A 17245-nucleotide genomic window follows, 5' to 3' on the forward strand; every position below is an offset into this window, starting at 1 on the left:
CTGCCTTGCCAGCCCGCTCAGAGATGTGTATAAGAGACAGCTCCAATCATATTTGGTTATGAGACCTATATTTTCTTGCATTTATTCTTAGAAATTGCTGCTACAAATTCTACGTATCACAAACAATTTTTTAGCAGATACAAAAAACAGCGATATAATTTAAGTGTAATATTTAGAATTCTAACTGGAACAGCGAAACATTTCCCTGGGTGATTGGAGTCTGGACTGATTAAACGTCATAGAGAAACTTTCTTGCTAAATTTGACAAATAGTTCAGATATAATTTCTGTCTCTGTTATCTATATTGATTAAATACAAAACATATATGGTATCACAGTGCTTACTAATCACTTATTCGTTTTAGCTAATTTTTCGTACCTAAATAATTCTCGCTATAATTGCAAGATTACTTTTTTCAGTGATTCAGTAAGCTTTAAAGAAGCTTCAATAATCTTTTAATAAGTTTGATATCAGTTCTTCTTGTGTATCTTCTTCATCATATAATTCTTATCACAATTCTTCTATATAAAGATTTTACGCTACGCTATATATTTTATGCATGACACGCGTATATTTTTTGCGACATACAAAATTTATAATAATATAAAACGTTGCATTTTAATATTCTAAAGATATTTGAACGAGAGAACGTAACACTACAATTCCATGCGATAGAATTTCAATGCCGAGTTGTTATTCAAAAGATAATATTCTTGTCTGCTCGTGCTTCCGGACTGAAATATGCTTCGTTCGAAAGTTCAGGCGTTTTTAAGTCGATCCGACGAATAAAATTATACCTGAAATTCGTCCGAGTGAAAATTTTGTCAGAACACATATCTGCTCTGTTACGATAAATTGACGGTTAAATAATATTGGCGCGCACGTTCCAATATATGGAGCATAGCACAGCATGCTGTGCTTTGTTCGACAGGCTCAGAACGCCGGCAGCGGCGTTCGTTCGCGAAAAATTTTCGCGCGGGCCGTCGCACAGTTTTGCGCTCGCTAAATATTCGGCAATTAAGGTAGATCGAGTGAAATTTCTAAATCTATTATCCGCTGTATCGGTGTTTTGAGATGCGTCGTGTATTCAGGACTCAATGACGCGTAAATAATCTCCCTATTCTTCAGTAGTAAATTAAACGGCGAATATAATTCGAGTAAACATAAACTGTGAGAATTAATAAAATGCGAATTAATTAGTACTAGTTAGAGAAACAAAGGAAAGGTGATTATATTTATTTAAAATTATCCTTTTCTTCTTCCTATTATTTCCTCTTTCTTTTCTTTTCTGTTCCGTAATTTTATATAATCTTCCACATAATTGAGTCCTTTACACAATTATGAAGGTTTAACAATGAGTAATGATCATTTTCAAATTTTATCGATTTGTCTTAGCACTTGATTACGACAAATAGAAGTTGTTGTTGTTTATAGCGGTATCGGAAATGAATATTTCTGCGTCAGATGGGATGATGCGTCGGTACGCGATGCAATCAAAACACCGTAATGCTATTTTAAATTGCGCCGCGATTAAAAGGTTGCAACGGCGGGATTTGATATCGTTTCCTCTCCCCATCCCTCCCTGGCGCCTCTCTTACAATATATTCGCAATTAGCGGGATATTAAATTCTCGGACGTTGCTATATACTTGGCGTGGATCGCATGTCCGCGCCGCTTGTAGAGCACGTGCCCTGTGTTTGCACGCGAGCGCGATGATCGATATTATTTAATTTCCGGACATTCGAATCTAATGTTTCTTTTCGCCTAACATCGATGTGCCCGCGGGCGTACATATGTGTATAAATGTGCATGTCTAAAAGTGCATGCATTTCGGTATGGACATCTCAATATGAAATTTCATTCAAACTCGTGCGCACAACTATATCATTAATTAATAATAAATGCGTGAAAATTACACATTTGTGTATCTTAGAGATAGAATATCTTCTGAAAAATTAGAAGATTGAAACTAGAACAAATTAATATATTCAAGAGTTTGAAGTAAATCTGGTACTCGTTGAGTACAAAATTTTAAAAAAAGTTAAAGGAGATATTTTAAGAAGCTATAATTGTGTGATTTATTTACAACGACTTCGAGGATAATAAATGGTTAGACAGAAATTCATTGTTTAATTATACTCAAGTATGATCATGTGATTAACATTTAAGAAAAGTTCATCACTGGGAATATATACATATATCTTATGATTTATCACGAAGTATAAAATTGCTGTTTATAAATTACATTTTGCTAAAAAAATAATTTGCTGTTTAATAATTTTATAACATTATAAAAGAAAATATGTAATGTATTCATGTATTACAAATATAATCTTGAACTTGGTAATTTATCAAATTTTGTTAGAATTTGAATAATTTATATGTTGAAACTTTCTCGTGAAACTGAAATGTTTGTTGCGGTTTCTAATCAGCGCAAGTCCTATTATCGACTGTAGCCATTCGTAGGAAAGAAACCACTACGTGCTGTGCAGCAATTAACTATCCCACCAGTTTCTATATATAAAAAGTGCATTGCTGGCACGGTGGCAGTTACTTAGAGATAATTTGTTAATGGCAATTTTACCGTTTTATCGTGGAATAATTAAGACGTAATGAAGATGTTCCAATTTATTTGAATTTTTATTTATTCTTAACTGAAAATGCTGAATATAATACTAAATACATTGTAAATGGAATATTGATTGAAAGATTACAGTAAAAATACCGTTTAAAAATATTATCTAGTAAATCTTTCCATTAAATTTGAATTCACAATTTTTTTGAAGGAATCAAATATCATCTGGGACAATTAAATTTTCTAGTCTATGTATTCATGTAAGCGTTTAATTTTTCATAACATTACCTACCTAGTCTTGATTTTATTTCTTTTTGCATTGCTGTTTTATTTTTATGAGAATGTTTATCGCCGGCGACGAAAAAAAATAGTTTCTTAATTATGATAAATAATAATAGAAAATAATATTAACATCTGGAAATTAAAAAGTTTCATTTAAAAGTTTTCCGAGAATGAATATATATATTTTTTATTTCTTTGTCAAAATACCAACAGTGTGGTTTTTATGTATCTCAATAAATCAGAATAGTAGAATAATAGTGATTTGCTATTATTTTTTTGGTAAATGATGAAGCTAACAATGGGATATATTCGGTCTCGCAGGCTGACTACAAATTAAGTTTACTCGTCATTACCGCACTAGCTATGCCGCAATTAAAGCAACGATGGCAGTTTCGTTTACTCGCCCACGATTGCCCACGTCGCGATTGTCCACGCGTTGCAATTGCCCACGCGTTGCGATTATCCACGCGTTGCGATTGCTCACGTTTCGATTGCCTCTCCAAACAAATTTCGTATATTGAAAAAGTCGGTTTTAAATGAATTAAGAAAAAAATTATCAGAGATTATTTGAGACTAAATAATGTTTACTTAATTTTTTTTTAAATAATTTCTAAATAATAGAAAATATTAAAAATAACTTTAACAGCAATAATAACTAAATATTCACATTTCGTCATATCGCTCCCCTCCTCCAAAAACAACTCTCTGGATCTGCCACTGATTAGGCAGCGTAAAGTAACTTGACATTGCTCTCGATAGTTAGCGAAAGATGTCGAAGCACGTTGCATGTTTAGATGCATGTTCTCATAATGCTTATCACGTTGCGTATTTTTAGACGATCTCATTCAGTTCAATAGTGTTTTTTGTTTTGTGTTTATTTTTATTTATTTTTCCAATTCGATTTTATGTGTATTTTTTAGCACATTACTTTTAGCTAGTACATGTTAATTTTTTGAATGATTTAAGCGAAATGTCTTAAAGATATATGTAGGTATATAAGTGTTATCTTATTTTTATTATTTTTTTGTTTTATAAATAAATTACATAACTTGAATATGATTAAATTACAAAGAAATAGATGTTAATATACAAATCTGTATTTAATATTATAGAGAACGATGTGTAGTATGAAAATACTGTTTTATTTGCTTGGAATTTAATTCCAAGGTACCAATTAATTTATTTGCGATACATTGGTGCATAAAGCTATTTAAAAGACTGGGTAGCTAATGTTATGAAAAATTGAACGCTTGCATGAATACATAGACTAGAAAATTTAATTATCCCAGATTTTAAAAAATTCTGCTGTTTTTTTTGTTCTTCATTTTTAGCGTTGCGATATTAAAATATTTATACTTACGCGTTACATTTTTCGGAGTTACTTTTAGTTTTAACCATGTAGAGACAGGAAAAAGCTTTCAAATTAAAATGACATAAAATTTTCGATGGAAATGTCTTTGTTAAATTTTAATCCGATTTTTAGCTGCAATTTATTCTTCTAATATTAAACTCGAACAAATTATCTTGAGTCAATTTTCATTTGACATATTAGTAGTCAATTTTCAAGTGACATATATATATATATATATATATATATTGTATATATATAGAGCTTTGATTACATTCTGTATCTTTAATAATATATAAATATACTTCTGCCTTTCTTGTTTTAAAACGCTAATGTTACCTACATATATAACAATTCATTTGAACGGATGTGAACTGTCAATAAGCGTAAAATCCGAATTTAAAACTTAATCACATCTTACAAAGTACAACTTTACGTTGGAATATCTATAGATAGAAATATTTCCTTTATATAGATTCACGAAAGAAATTTCTTTTTAACGTAAAATTTCAGAGTGTTTTTATACTGGATAATTTTACAAATTGAACCGTTACCATTTTTTCGTTACGTATATAGAAAAGCATATTTATGTCATAGAATGACATAAGCGGTATGCAGACCGCTCGATTTGTACGCGGCTAGAAGTCGAAGGGATGTACGTGTGCGAACTTGTAACAGAGCACCGCAAGATCCGGAAACGCAGTCGAGGGATATGACCTACTAAAGAATGGACGAATTCCCAGGGAATACCGTACACATGGGGCGTTACCGACTTAGACGTCGACGTCTGAAATGAGGCGCGCGCTGCGCCGGAATTTTGCAGTTCCATCGCATTGCTTCCGTCCTCGACCTCCCCCCTTCTTCCTCCCACGGACTCCCCTTTCACGCGGGAGAGCAGTCAGGATCTGCGGATGCAATAAGTTGCGTCGGCTCCTCTCGTATTTCTCCTCGGCTACCGGCCGCGCCGCGCCGGTAGCAGCGTCATGCATTATCATGGTAAGGACCCGGCAGGTCCGGCCATCCCATCTTGACGCGGCGCGAATTGAAGCCTCTCGTGTAGCGTCCCGGGGATCGATTTGTTTCCGGATGTCCGATACAAACGTTATAAAAGAATTTTTCTTATTTCCATTCTCAGAGTGAGAAGAAATGTCGGGACGTTATCTTTATACTCGAGTTTAAATGGCCTGAAAACGTTTGAGCTTACAAAATGTAAATCGAACGCTATTCGTTGGCAGCGGAATTTACGAAGTTACGACTCGCAGGCTCGAAATTACGACTCGCCTACTATCTACATTCTGCTGCTCGCGTACGTTCAAATGTATTTCATGTGAATAACTGTTATTATGATCTCAGCGCGTTTCGGTGATAATGTGCGGAATTTTGCGATGTAATGACTGCGTGAAAAACTTGTTTGCGAAATTTAAATGAAATATTCCGTTACCATTAAAGAGATACAGTTGTACACAGCAGATAAATTTGATATGTTATTAATGTTATTTGACTAGCGCTCTGCCATCTCGTCGGACAAACGACCCCTCGGTATACTCGTAAGATTTGTGTATCTCCGTCTGACGCGGGCGCCCAGGCTCCCTTCGCACCGTATATTAACTACCAACGTCTTGCGGCTAAAAGCGTTTGTTTTCGTTGTGGTTTTCATAACACCGGTGTGTATTCACGAAAATGTGCGCTAAGGCGCGCTAAAGTTTCGTTCTGAATTTGCGCGCGCGGCGATAAATCCGTGTTAAAGGGGGCAAGACAATGTAATATAGTGCGCAAGTTTGCGAGCACGCTATTTGGTATTTCCGCGCTTTCGTTCGCGCTCGATGAACCGCGCGGCGCATAAAGAATAATAAAATAGATGGAACTGACGGTTTTCACGGTTTAACGCGTATAATTCGACTGGTCGTATCCGCGAAAACTTTTGCTTTATGATCTGTCGGATTCGAGCGTGGGACGCGCGCGAATACAATGCAGAAATTCATAAATGCATAAATAAGAACACAATTTCAGGTAACTTTATAATATTTTAACATCCAAGTTAAAAATGTTTCGGGAATCTATTATGTGCGCTCAAAAATTCTACGAGGTACTTTGAAACATTTTTTATATCTGTATTTTTATTTGTGCCGTATTTTTTTTAAAAAAGGATAGAAATATGTTTCACATATCCTTTCAAGCTTTAATTTTCTTTTGATAAACATTAATTAATGATACGAAACGGAAGGCAAAAGAGAATTTATAGTTTAAAAATTGTAACATAAATTCCACGTACAAATATTTATGTGTATTTATTACGTTTATTACGAAGATACGTGTCTGTTTTCTTTCTCCTCCCCCCTCTTCTCATTAATTTATCTGGAATCGATTTATGATATGTCAATTATTCGCCTTCGAGCAGTAATAAAGTGGGAAATAATATGCCTGTCGATATTCGTAGCTTCTCCCCCCCCCTTCCCTCTATTCCCGTTTATCTTCTTTCCTTCTTCGTTCTCTTTGCCTCTTGTTCTAGCTATTAACCGTTATCGAGATGATTCTTATCACATGAGAGAGGAACTCGTTAGCGCACGAAGACCATAAATCGCGGATGGGAAACAACGGAGTTCCGTTCGGCTTTCACGAATACGAGAGGGCTTGCCTAAGTCCTCCCCCTATCGGAAGCATCTCGATAGTTATCAACGGTCGTTTGATATCATTCACATTCTGCATTAATACCCTCGGCGATGTTACATACGTAAGTGGCAATATTACTGCCCGTGTAAATAGAAAGATTATTAAAGATTATTCCTGGGTCATTAGCGAGCACTGTATAAACCACGTTTATTTCTTATGTAGATACATAATGTGGCCCAGAAAATGAGAGTACATAATATCGGAACGTTTTATAATTATGTGTCAATAAATTAAAAAGATTATCATTGGCAATTTCATTGTCTTTGAAAAATTCATATCACAATTGTAGCAATTAAAAAAGAAACTATTATGAAAGAACACGTATTCATGAGTTTGAAAAGTGCACTTGTCGATCCCGGTCTTATTATTGGCTCGGGCAATGCGAGCGAGGACGATCATTAATCACGGTAATTTGTTTAACGTGTCAATTGATTATCGACTCGAGCCGATCAAACACGGGATTTTCTAAGGCTAGGTTTCTAAAAGCGAGGGATTTCAAGTTGCACGACGCGTCTTTTTTTTCTTCGCGATGCCATCGCATTCTTTCCGAGCGAACGTCGAAGAGGAAAGCATCGCTTACCGATCGGCTGTATCAGGTAGCGCAGCGATGCCAGCAACGGCAGGATCAATAGAAACGGGGCCATGACGGCTTCGATTCAGACGTCCATCTCGCGTTCATTCACGAGGCCGGTTCTGCAACAGAAAAAAAAGCGCACGCAACCGTATTAATAGCCCCACCGCAGTCTTCCCGGCGCTGAATGCACCGCAATGGGCTCTTCATGTCGCGGAAACTGGCGTTCATTATTTCGATAATCGATCAAGTATCGTCCCGGGCGGACGAATCAATTCATCCGCTCCCATTTCGCGCCAATGGCAAGCATCTGCCTTTCATCCTTTATCCTCTTTTCCTGTCAGAAGCATTTATTGCATTTTTGTTGTGCCATTTTGCGGACATAAAGAGCTTCTTGCCCGTTAAAGGTGAACTATCTTTCATTTATAACAAGATTCAAACTGATATGAAATGCACATCAGTTTCAAAAGAATCTGTTTGACATAATAATATCAAAATATATTGATTGATATATATTATTATATTAAATATTTAAATATCCTTATTATCTTTCTTAATAGATATTTTAAGTAAGATATAATATTAATCTTGTTTTACTTAAATAAATTCGTTTCTCTCTCTCTCTCTCTGTCTCAATATTTTTATGACGTAGTTTAGATTTTACAATTATCAATATGATAACGATATAATCCTATTAAAAATATACAGTTAAGTTTTATACTAAATATTTACATTTAACACAGTTTAACATTTTCGAGAATTTTATGTATTTGTGTTTGTGTATATAATATTTATCAAACTTTTACAATTTACGATAATTTAACAGTTCACAGCTGGTTATGCAAACACATATACTAATATTATCTGTTTTTCCCGTGATTCATAGTTGTTCTGACCTATTGCTTTTTATTCGCGGGTGGCAATATTTGTCGAGAACGCATTTGCGAACTTTTCCAACTATGCCAACTCTCTCGTAAAACCGGCGGTTTTTAATGGTATTCTCGTTGGTAACAGCGGAAAACGAGATGGATAGTGCATCCGCAATGCACTTGACTGCGCCTGCCACTCGAAGCGGCTGGGCTTTCTAATGTGGATCATGTTCAGTCATTATTAGCTCAAAGGAGAAGAGGGCCACCGCGGAAGAGAGAACAAAAGGCGAATGAGAGGAATAATGGGGGCAAAGAGCTTTCTAACGAGCCTCGTCATATCCGCGGGCTACGCGTGCCTTTGCCGGAATTACGGTTGATACTCGTCACTACGGCATCGGTTGCAGCGTTGCATATCAGCGAGCAATGGAATTAAGTCGATATAATACCTATGATTAAATTCACTCGCCGCGTTTATTCGACCGAGTCGCGTTGGTATATCCAAATAGAAGCATTTGGTTTCGAAATTTCACGCCGATATACGTATATGTGTCGGGGGCGAATCGCGTAACTTAATACATATCCGATAGCACCAATCACACTATCAAATGAATCAAAGTAATATATGAAACCTATGCAAGAGTGTATAAGAGAAAACCTATTTGCGTTATTCATATATATTTATTTACATAGTGACCAATTACGAGATCATATCAAATAAAACTTTTAGGACGATTCTTCATCGATTATTCATAGATACGAAGAATCAGTTATTTATTAGTCTATCTAATGAAAATTGTAGACTTCGAAATTAATTAAATTAATTAAATATTCAAAGAAAAGATTATTAATATTTTTAGTTATTGAAATAAAAGATGGATAATATATAAATGTGTGACAACTTTTTATTTATTATATTACGTTATAAGAATTTGTCAAATCGCACGAAACGCATCGGTTATCAGAAATATCTCTTCTCACACAAAATAGATTGATATCGCCCGCAAAGTAATGGAAAAAATCTCTTTTTTTTATTACATTTTTTGATCGATCTAATGTTCCTAAATACATCTTGTAGCTTCGTGCGGCACGAACTCGTATACCGCTGAAACACCCTTACTAACAGATATACGACAAATGCGTTCCCTTGTCACGGATGTTGATCGACATCGACGACGGATCGACAATGTTAATCTGTCTCGTCGAAGGGCTGCGCCCACACTGCCGTCCATTCCCATGTTGCTCGCATCAGCTGTGCGGCAGCACAGGAAGTAACTTTCGTGTACGCCATTTCGTTGAAAAGGATGTTCATGCTGTTGGCCAATTTTTAGCGAAGTTGTTTACGTTCGCGGATAACGAGCGAGTTAACTACGAGTTTATATACATCCGAGTAGTTAAATGCTAGGTATAAAATATTTCGTTATTGGTTTCACCCTCCGGAGATGAATCTGACATTATCTTTATTTCTGCACGATATCTTTGCTTCTACGTATAAAAATATGAGACAGAGTTTTTAACGAGTTTATTAATAAGTTAATATTAAAATTTAAATACATTTTCTCTCTGTCTCTTATCGTGTACTAATTATAAGTAAAATAATCTAATTTTTCCCAAGATCGATTGCGAAACACACCAATAATTATCTTACGTTCGCACAATTCTAATTTAACTTCTTATTAATTAAAAACAGAGTTTTAAAATAAAATGAACGTTAGATTCTTATCGTAAAAAAAGCAGAGAAGAGTATCAATGATGTAATATCAATCAAATTTCTTTCATTCGAGATAGCGAAAACATTGATATGTTGATATCTTCGTTTCTTGACATAAAAAAAAACTTGAAAAAAATTTTGCGCAAGTATGCCAGATTTGTCAGGCTAACAGTTACTTAGATATCGCGCGTTTTAGGCCAGATTATAGGATTTACTTATCACGCGAACCTCGTCATCACAGACCTATCTTGAATTACGTAAACCGCGAACGAGGATCATATCAACTGGATTGATTTCAAGCGTCGAGCAGCTTTAGCGCGGACGAGAGGCATCGCATTAATCGGATGGACGGAAACGCAGTTCACGCAAGAGTGGGAGGGATAGGGGAAGGGGGGGGGGGATGCGAGAAACGGAAACCGCGTAGCGCGTATAATGCCCCCGAAAAAAGTGCAGTTACGTACGCGGCAAATCACGCTGGCCACGAAGTGACGCGTGTGCTGCAGTAAATTCGCTTTCGCTTCATATTTCACGCACGGTGACGCGCACGCTCGGCATTGTTTCCACCGGTATTTTCGCCAATCTCGACCGCTCTTCTTCGTCCGATCTGCGGACCGTCGCCCTCGCGGGTCTCCTTTCGGGATAACCCGTTCCCTTTTGTTCCCGCTCCGATGACAAACGGTTAGCTTCACCGAGTCGTTCGAGGATGGTTTAGAAATTATTAAGCTTGTAGACTTTCTGACGCAGCAAGAGCGAAGAAAGAAAGAAAGAAAGAGATCGATGCTCTCTTTCCCGCGCGTTGCAGCGTTTTCTTGCGGCGTTAACTTTATCTTCTCGTTCTGTCCTCCGAGCGATTTTGTGTATAATCGACAAACATTCATTTGCATCTCTTCTCACATTCGATTTTTCTTTTGCATGAATTTCTACGTGAAGAAATTAATATGACATTATCGTGATAATAAGCTGAGCCTATTATTGATTAATGACGTCGATTTGTGGTGCTAGGATAATTACTATTGAATTAATTAATGTTTGATGCATATATAATTACATATTTTTAATGTAGTTAATTAATAGCTTATGTTTTAATCTAGTGCAGCGAAGTGAAACTAATAAGCAGCCAATTGTGGCCTAGTGTTTAATATCTATAATAGGTTGGGACGCAATCAAAATTTGATTTAGTTGAAATTATGTTTATATACAGTGTATAAAGAAGTTAGTATTGAAGTTTTTAATTTTTCTACGAAGATATACGGATATAAAGCATTTAAGACTTATGAGTAGTTTTTTGTTGTATTTTTAAAAGGATGCGGGTATTAACATTTAAAGCAATAAGACGGAAACTTTGTACTATCTACAGTAAATTAGGCAAAAATTAGGCATGATAATTAAAACTTGAAACTCAACGAATAGCCCCGCGGCGGCGAAAAATAACGTCATAGAATTTTGGCGTAGGTTGGCGATGCGATTTCTTCAAGAAGGTAAAACTAATTCTTCCCATGTCGATTCTTTATGGAATTCCAGGAAACGCGAATAGTCGTGTGGCACTCGGGAAATTCACGAGAAAATCCATTAATATCGATCAGCAGATGCCGAGGAGACCACGTGTTGATAATTTGCGAGCGGGCAATGATGAATGCAAATCGCGCGACGACGTCGCATGAATATTTGCCGACGCGATTTACAATCTGCCAGATAAGACATTTGTCTTTTGTGTTATATACGGAACAATTTAGAAGTGACGTGCCGGGAATTGTGTTTTATTACTGTATCGTGAATGTGAAAATGAATTTACATGACGAGTGAGGAGAACACAATACAAAATATTAAAAAAATATTTTTTGTTTAATATTTTGAATATTAATAATAGTCAATTATATATATATGTGTGTATATATTATATATGTATATATTATATACATATATATACGTATATATTATATACATATATATAATATCTTATTTGTTTACAAAATAATTAATTATATTAATTATTTATTTATATAAAAGTACAATTAACTTTGTATTTAGCCAGTTGAATATATCGGCTCAATAACAATTTATTAAAAAGAATCTTTCTAGAAATTTGTGTTCACATCACAATCAATCGGTGACCTTTTCTCTCCTAATTGTCACGTCCGCTGAAGCATGAACCGTTTCGAACAATTAGACTTTTATTGAAGGACTGTGCTCCAATTATTTCGTTGACACCGTGTCTTTTTGCTCCTGCGAGAAAGAAAGGATCCCCGTTTGTATTTCACGTTTCCACTAACTGGCGCACACCTCGAACTAATTTGTCGGCATGGCGTGTCTCTTGATTCCCCCCCCCCCTCCTCCTCCGACAGTCGCAATACAGTGAGACCCGGGTGGCTGTCCGCCTCGACGAAAATCAGCGAGATTTACGTCCATTCGCCGGAACGTTTCTGTACGTAATCGTGTAATAAAATGCGACCGAAGCGTCGTTGCACGACAGGCATTGTTTCCACGACGAAAATTCCAGGCGTCTTATAAACGTCAGGGGCATCAGGACCATACAAATTGTTTGCGACAAGGATATTTGACTCTCCCCCTTACCTCCCCCTCCCGTATTTGTGCCCGTCGAGCTTGGAATAATTCACGAGCCCGTGGTTTGCAACCGTTACGGTTTAACACGTATGGTTTAATACGTCGAATGCCGTGGTGAATGCCGCTGTCGGCTACGATGTTTGACATTGACGGAATTTTGATGCTGTCCACGGCCGTTGCGATCGCATGGTTGCTGTCCTATAGGGAAGATAAGTCGTAATCAAGAAAGACGCGGTAGCATCTCGTGCCAAGTATCTAAACGTGCGGCGTGAGATTACCGTTATTGCTTTACTGAATTCGCTTTTATGAGGTTATACATATTTAGCGGATATTAACCCAAGGTTATATTTGCAGAACTCTTTTGAAGTAGTTTATTATTCACTTATATATCAATTAATTATTTTTATGTGTATGTATAATTTATAAATCTTCAAATTTTCTTAAAGTTAAATTGAAAAGGTTTACAGAAAATCAATCTTTTATAATAAAACGAATACATTTATGTGTTACGTAATTCTCACATATACATGTAAATTTCAATAGTACGAGTGTTAAAATATACGTGAAATATATTAAAATATTGGAGACCAAGGCTTCGTAGTTATTTAAATTTGTTTTCGCCCGTATTTATACCCAGTCTATTTCGCCATAGCGGAAGTTCATTTCGCTTGTCGTCATTTTATTATTTGCAGTAACCTGATGTCTATTTGATAAATAGATTATCTTGTTTAAAGAAGACAAATATTTTAGTCCATTTATAGATTGCAATTTTTCAGAGTCTTGCGCGAGTACCACCTTAAAAGTAACATTTTATTTTACAACAATAAAATCATATTAACAATTATTATATATAATCATTAATAAAATTCCAAATAATTTCTATTATTTATCATCGATTAATATATCAATAATTGCGTTTTCGGATATCTTACCGGGTTTCCCTTCTTATTCCAATTCCAAGGCCAATCCCAACCCCAACCCCTCGAATCTTCATTCTTGTATATGATAGACATATTCCAAAGATTGCTATAGACTATTACATTTTTCACTGATGTGATCGGTCCTGTTTGACTTGACAATTTAAACGCGAGTTCACTTTGTTTATTAGCCCTTTCTTTATTTGGACATTCTAGTAGCGTGCATATTTTTATTTTATAGACTTCTTTTCCCGCTGCAGGAGCATAATACAAATCTAAAACATTTATAAAAAGATAATAGGAAATAGCGAAATGCCGCTGATTATTTGCAGGAAAATTTTCTACGTTTTTGGTTTGTTTTATTATTAGTGTGCTCAGCAATAGATGTATAAATATTAATTAAACAAGAAAAGGATATTGTGAATGGAAATAGTGTAAATATTAAATATTTAAAGTTAAAATTAAAATTCTTGACATCCGCCATTTGTATAATGAGCTCAGATATAATTGAAATAATATTCTTTGTCTTAAAAAGTGAATACTCGCCTTTGCCAATGACTGTCATGCTAGAGATTCCGCCATTGTAAGTAAAATTTTGGCCTGCTATGGAGAAATGGGGATCAGTTGGTTTCATGCAATCAGATTCCACTCTACACATACGCCTTGTAGACGAGTCATATATTACTATACCGGAACCTTGCGTGTCAGCCATAAATACCTGTGTATATTTATGTGTGTATTGAATTATTTAAATAGCATAATACGAGATATATATAACTAAACGTGTAACTGAACAGATATAAATATTATTAAATATATATAATATATTTACACGAGCGATTATGTATTGTGATTAAAAGATAGAATATACTAACAATCATTTCGTCCAGTAGCCGATCGCATTTTCCGGAGGGAACATAAACAAAAGGCGTCACCAACAATCCAGAGCCCGTTCGATTATTCGCGATAACAGGAGGAATATCAATCTTTTGAACAAGCGTATCATTTTTTAAATTAAAGATCAATAGTTTTGGATTACAAACTTGGTTGGTCCCGGTTTTGCCGTTATCCAGAACGAAGATGTGATTGCATAGAATCTGAGGTGAAAGTAAAAATTCTATTTTATGTATTGTGTCATCAAGTTCACTATTGTGTGTGTGCATTTATTGTAAGTGCGCGTAATATATGAATTGTTGGTCATTTAAATATTAGTCTTTTTCCTTAATTCTTGTTATTTGAATAATAATATACAAATGTAAGATGTGAAAATGGATGGAAGATATTAATACTTACATGCACTCGGGCAACATTTACAATATTATTGCACGTACTACTACTACTATGCCAACCCCAATTTGGATATGGACGTAAAAGTGGACCTGATCCTGATCCTATCTGAGTAGTTACTGTCGCCAAAGTAGCAGGTGAACCAGGGCCTTGTTCGTTTGGTGTGGTAACGAACAATCTACCATCTATAAGAATTTTGTTTGTAATCGGAATTTACGTGCTACTAAAAAAAATATTTACTTTATGAATTTTATTAAAGTAACAATGCTAATCGTTGTATTAACGAAGTATATATATTAAAATGTATAGATCACGTATAATGCGATTATATATTAGTTAAATATTATATGCCTTACTAAATGTATTCACATTTCTGTACAAAATTATTTCAATTTTTTTGAATAGTCTCTGGTATCAACTTACCTTCTGCTTTGTCTACATCGTATAATAAACATTTGGATGTACTGTAACGGCCAGCATTAACCGTATCTATCCTGTGCTTCGAATTGTCCCAAGTAAAATCAACATATTTCCATTCCTTTGTAACCTTCACGTCAAATCCAAAGCTCACAATCGCCGTCGACAGAATTAACAGGGCCAACAAAGAATGCTTCATTTTATACTCTCTAAAAGTGGAAGCATCACTGATTTTTAGTGTTTATCATTTTCCAGTAGCATACTTTAGAACTATAATAAACAGTGACTATTTAAATGTTGTTTCAGTGATAATGTACTGATTCAAACAGTGAATATCACTGAAAGACAGTGAATTTCAGTTCTCAAAACTGTTTGACAGTGAAGCTCATTGTTTTTCAAGTGATATTCTGTGAATCAGTATATTTTCACTGAAACAACATTGAAATAGTCACTGTTTATTACAGCTCTAAGTACGCCACTGGAAAATAATATACATTGAAAATCAGTGATGACTCCATTGATTCACTTTTAAAGAGTAATGGATAGCGCCATAATGTTGTGCCACCCAGGATCAAAACGGAATTTTCCGTTTCGAAATATGATTTGTCTTGTGAGTTGGAATTCCAAATCCCAAGAGATATATATATAAAGGTGTGTTCTTGCTGCAACTATCAGTCTTTTGATGTAGTCGCAGTAAAATATTACAAAGATATTACAATTAAGATATTGTCGGAACTTTCATAAGTTCGTGACACGCACTAAACAGGTTTTCGAAAAAAAATGGCTCTAATACGTTCTCTCTATTTTTATTGTTAATAAAGTAAGTTTTGCAATGCTCCAATGCTCCACTTTGGTTTTGGTAACGAATTGCATTTGGTCCGTGAAATGTAATGAATTACACTAATTAGCAAATTTTTAAAGATAGATATGCATGCCTTTTAATAATTGGAGTGCAACAATAAAATAATATAACTGAATTACCAGTAGCCACGTATTACAGTTGCGAGTACGACGTTCGGTTGCTATTTATACCTTTGATGGAATATGTACGAAAACGCTTTTAGACAACCTCATTATATATTCCATAATTATGATTGTAGCTTCGTTAAAAAAGTTTTTCGAATGGAAATATGTTATTATAACATTTATAGATGATGACACTTTTTACGCCTGCATGACATTTACGTTATAGTAATTATACGAGTTGTTATCTTATCATTGAGGAACGTCATTTTAAATCTGAATCAATGCATATGTCACTGATTATCAATGATTCATTGAATGCGTCAGTCCCAACTATATCACTGGTAATCAGTGAAATGCAACTTCATTGATTCTCGGAAATCATTAAGAAATAAGTAAATAATTTGATAAATTAGTGGACTTCGCTGTTCTCGCTAATTGCACAGCGGCTCTGTTTTACTTATTTATTAGCAATACAAGACGTTAAGTTAGGTTAGGTTATAGTTACTGCCTTAATCAGTGACAGTCAGTAACTTTTTCAGTCAGTAACTGATTCAGATTTAGAGAGCAGGAACGAAAATTTTGTTCAAATTTTTCACTATCGATCTTTATAATATTTGAAAATTTTGTTATTTTATTTGTCTAAAATTTTTCTATTAATTGTAAAACAAAGAATTATTTTACAATGAATTATTCTGTGACCAAAGTCCAAATTTGCACTTACAATTAGCGTTCTTGTTAATGAATAAATGCTCTCGATATTTTAAGATAAAGCAAACACGAGAGATCGCGCGTAATAAAACCAATTACATGCTTTCCTTTTTTTCTAATTCAAGTAATCGATTTGTTGTTAATGCAAGGACAACGCATAGATTCTTGTCTACTGTAATACTGACATCGCTGTAAAATGGATTAAAAATAAATCGCTTGACCGCTAACAGGCATTTTTGACGGCACAGCAAAAATCCCATTCATTTTAATCCGGCTTAAAAATGCAAAAAAAGGGACTCGGTATATCAAAATCGGAAATGCGGCAACCGAAACAAATGTTAAATTTGATCGGCGAAACTGATGAG

General features: G+C 35.0%; 2 protein-coding genes across 4 annotated transcripts in view; both read right to left on the reverse strand.

Annotated features, from left to right (window-relative positions):
• Nucleotides 1-17245, reverse strand: part of LOC105453866 (neural cell adhesion molecule 2-like) — a 99366-nt gene that overhangs the window by 41239 nt on the left and 40882 nt on the right. Inside the window, exon 3 of the mRNA XM_011696134.1 lies at nt 7456-7568. Coding sequence (XP_011694436.1) covers nt 7456-7519 — 64 coding nt within the window. The 5' untranslated portion in view covers nt 7520-7568. The remainder of the gene's footprint in view (nt 1-7455; nt 7569-17245) is intronic.
• LOC105453865 (major royal jelly protein 3-like) lies at nt 12928-16274 on the reverse strand. Of its 3 annotated transcripts, none has more exons than XM_011696131.1 (7): nt 16188-16274; nt 15213-15415; nt 14796-14974; nt 14378-14599; nt 14049-14220; nt 13518-13777; nt 12928-13380 (listed from the first exon to the last, which is right to left on the reverse strand). In XM_011696131.1, the coding sequence occupies exons 2-7, from the start codon at nt 15403-15405 to the stop codon at nt 13213-13215; spliced, it is 1194 nt and encodes a 397-aa protein (XP_011694433.1). In that variant the 5' UTR covers nt 15406-15415; nt 16188-16274; the 3' UTR covers nt 12928-13212. The 3 variants fall into 3 exon arrangements, with proteins under 3 accessions (XP_011694433.1, XP_011694434.1, XP_011694435.1); XM_011696132.1 differs by having other exon boundaries at nt 16142-16224; XM_011696133.1 differs by lacking the exon at nt 16188-16274 and adding an exon at nt 15733-15847.

Source organism: Wasmannia auropunctata, unplaced genomic scaffold (genome assembly GCF_000956235.1).
Source record: "Wasmannia auropunctata unplaced genomic scaffold, wasmannia.A_1.0 LD335994.1, whole genome shotgun sequence".
NCBI lineage: Eukaryota > Metazoa > Arthropoda > Insecta > Hymenoptera > Formicidae > Wasmannia > Wasmannia auropunctata.

Bases quoted from the DNA above. Each gene is read 5' to 3' on its own strand.
- LOC105453865 (XM_011696131.1), bottom strand. From the start codon at position 15,405: ATGAAGCATTCTTTGTTGGCCCTGTTAATTCTGTCGACGGCGATTGTG. The intron at 14,975-15,212 runs GTAAGTTGATAC...AAATTCTTATAG, and splicing joins CGATGTAGACAAAGCAGAAG to ATGGTAGATTGTTCGTTACC. The intron at 14,221-14,377 runs GTTAGTATATTC...AAATATACACAG, and splicing joins GGCTACTGGACGAAATGATT to GTATTTATGGCTGACACGCA.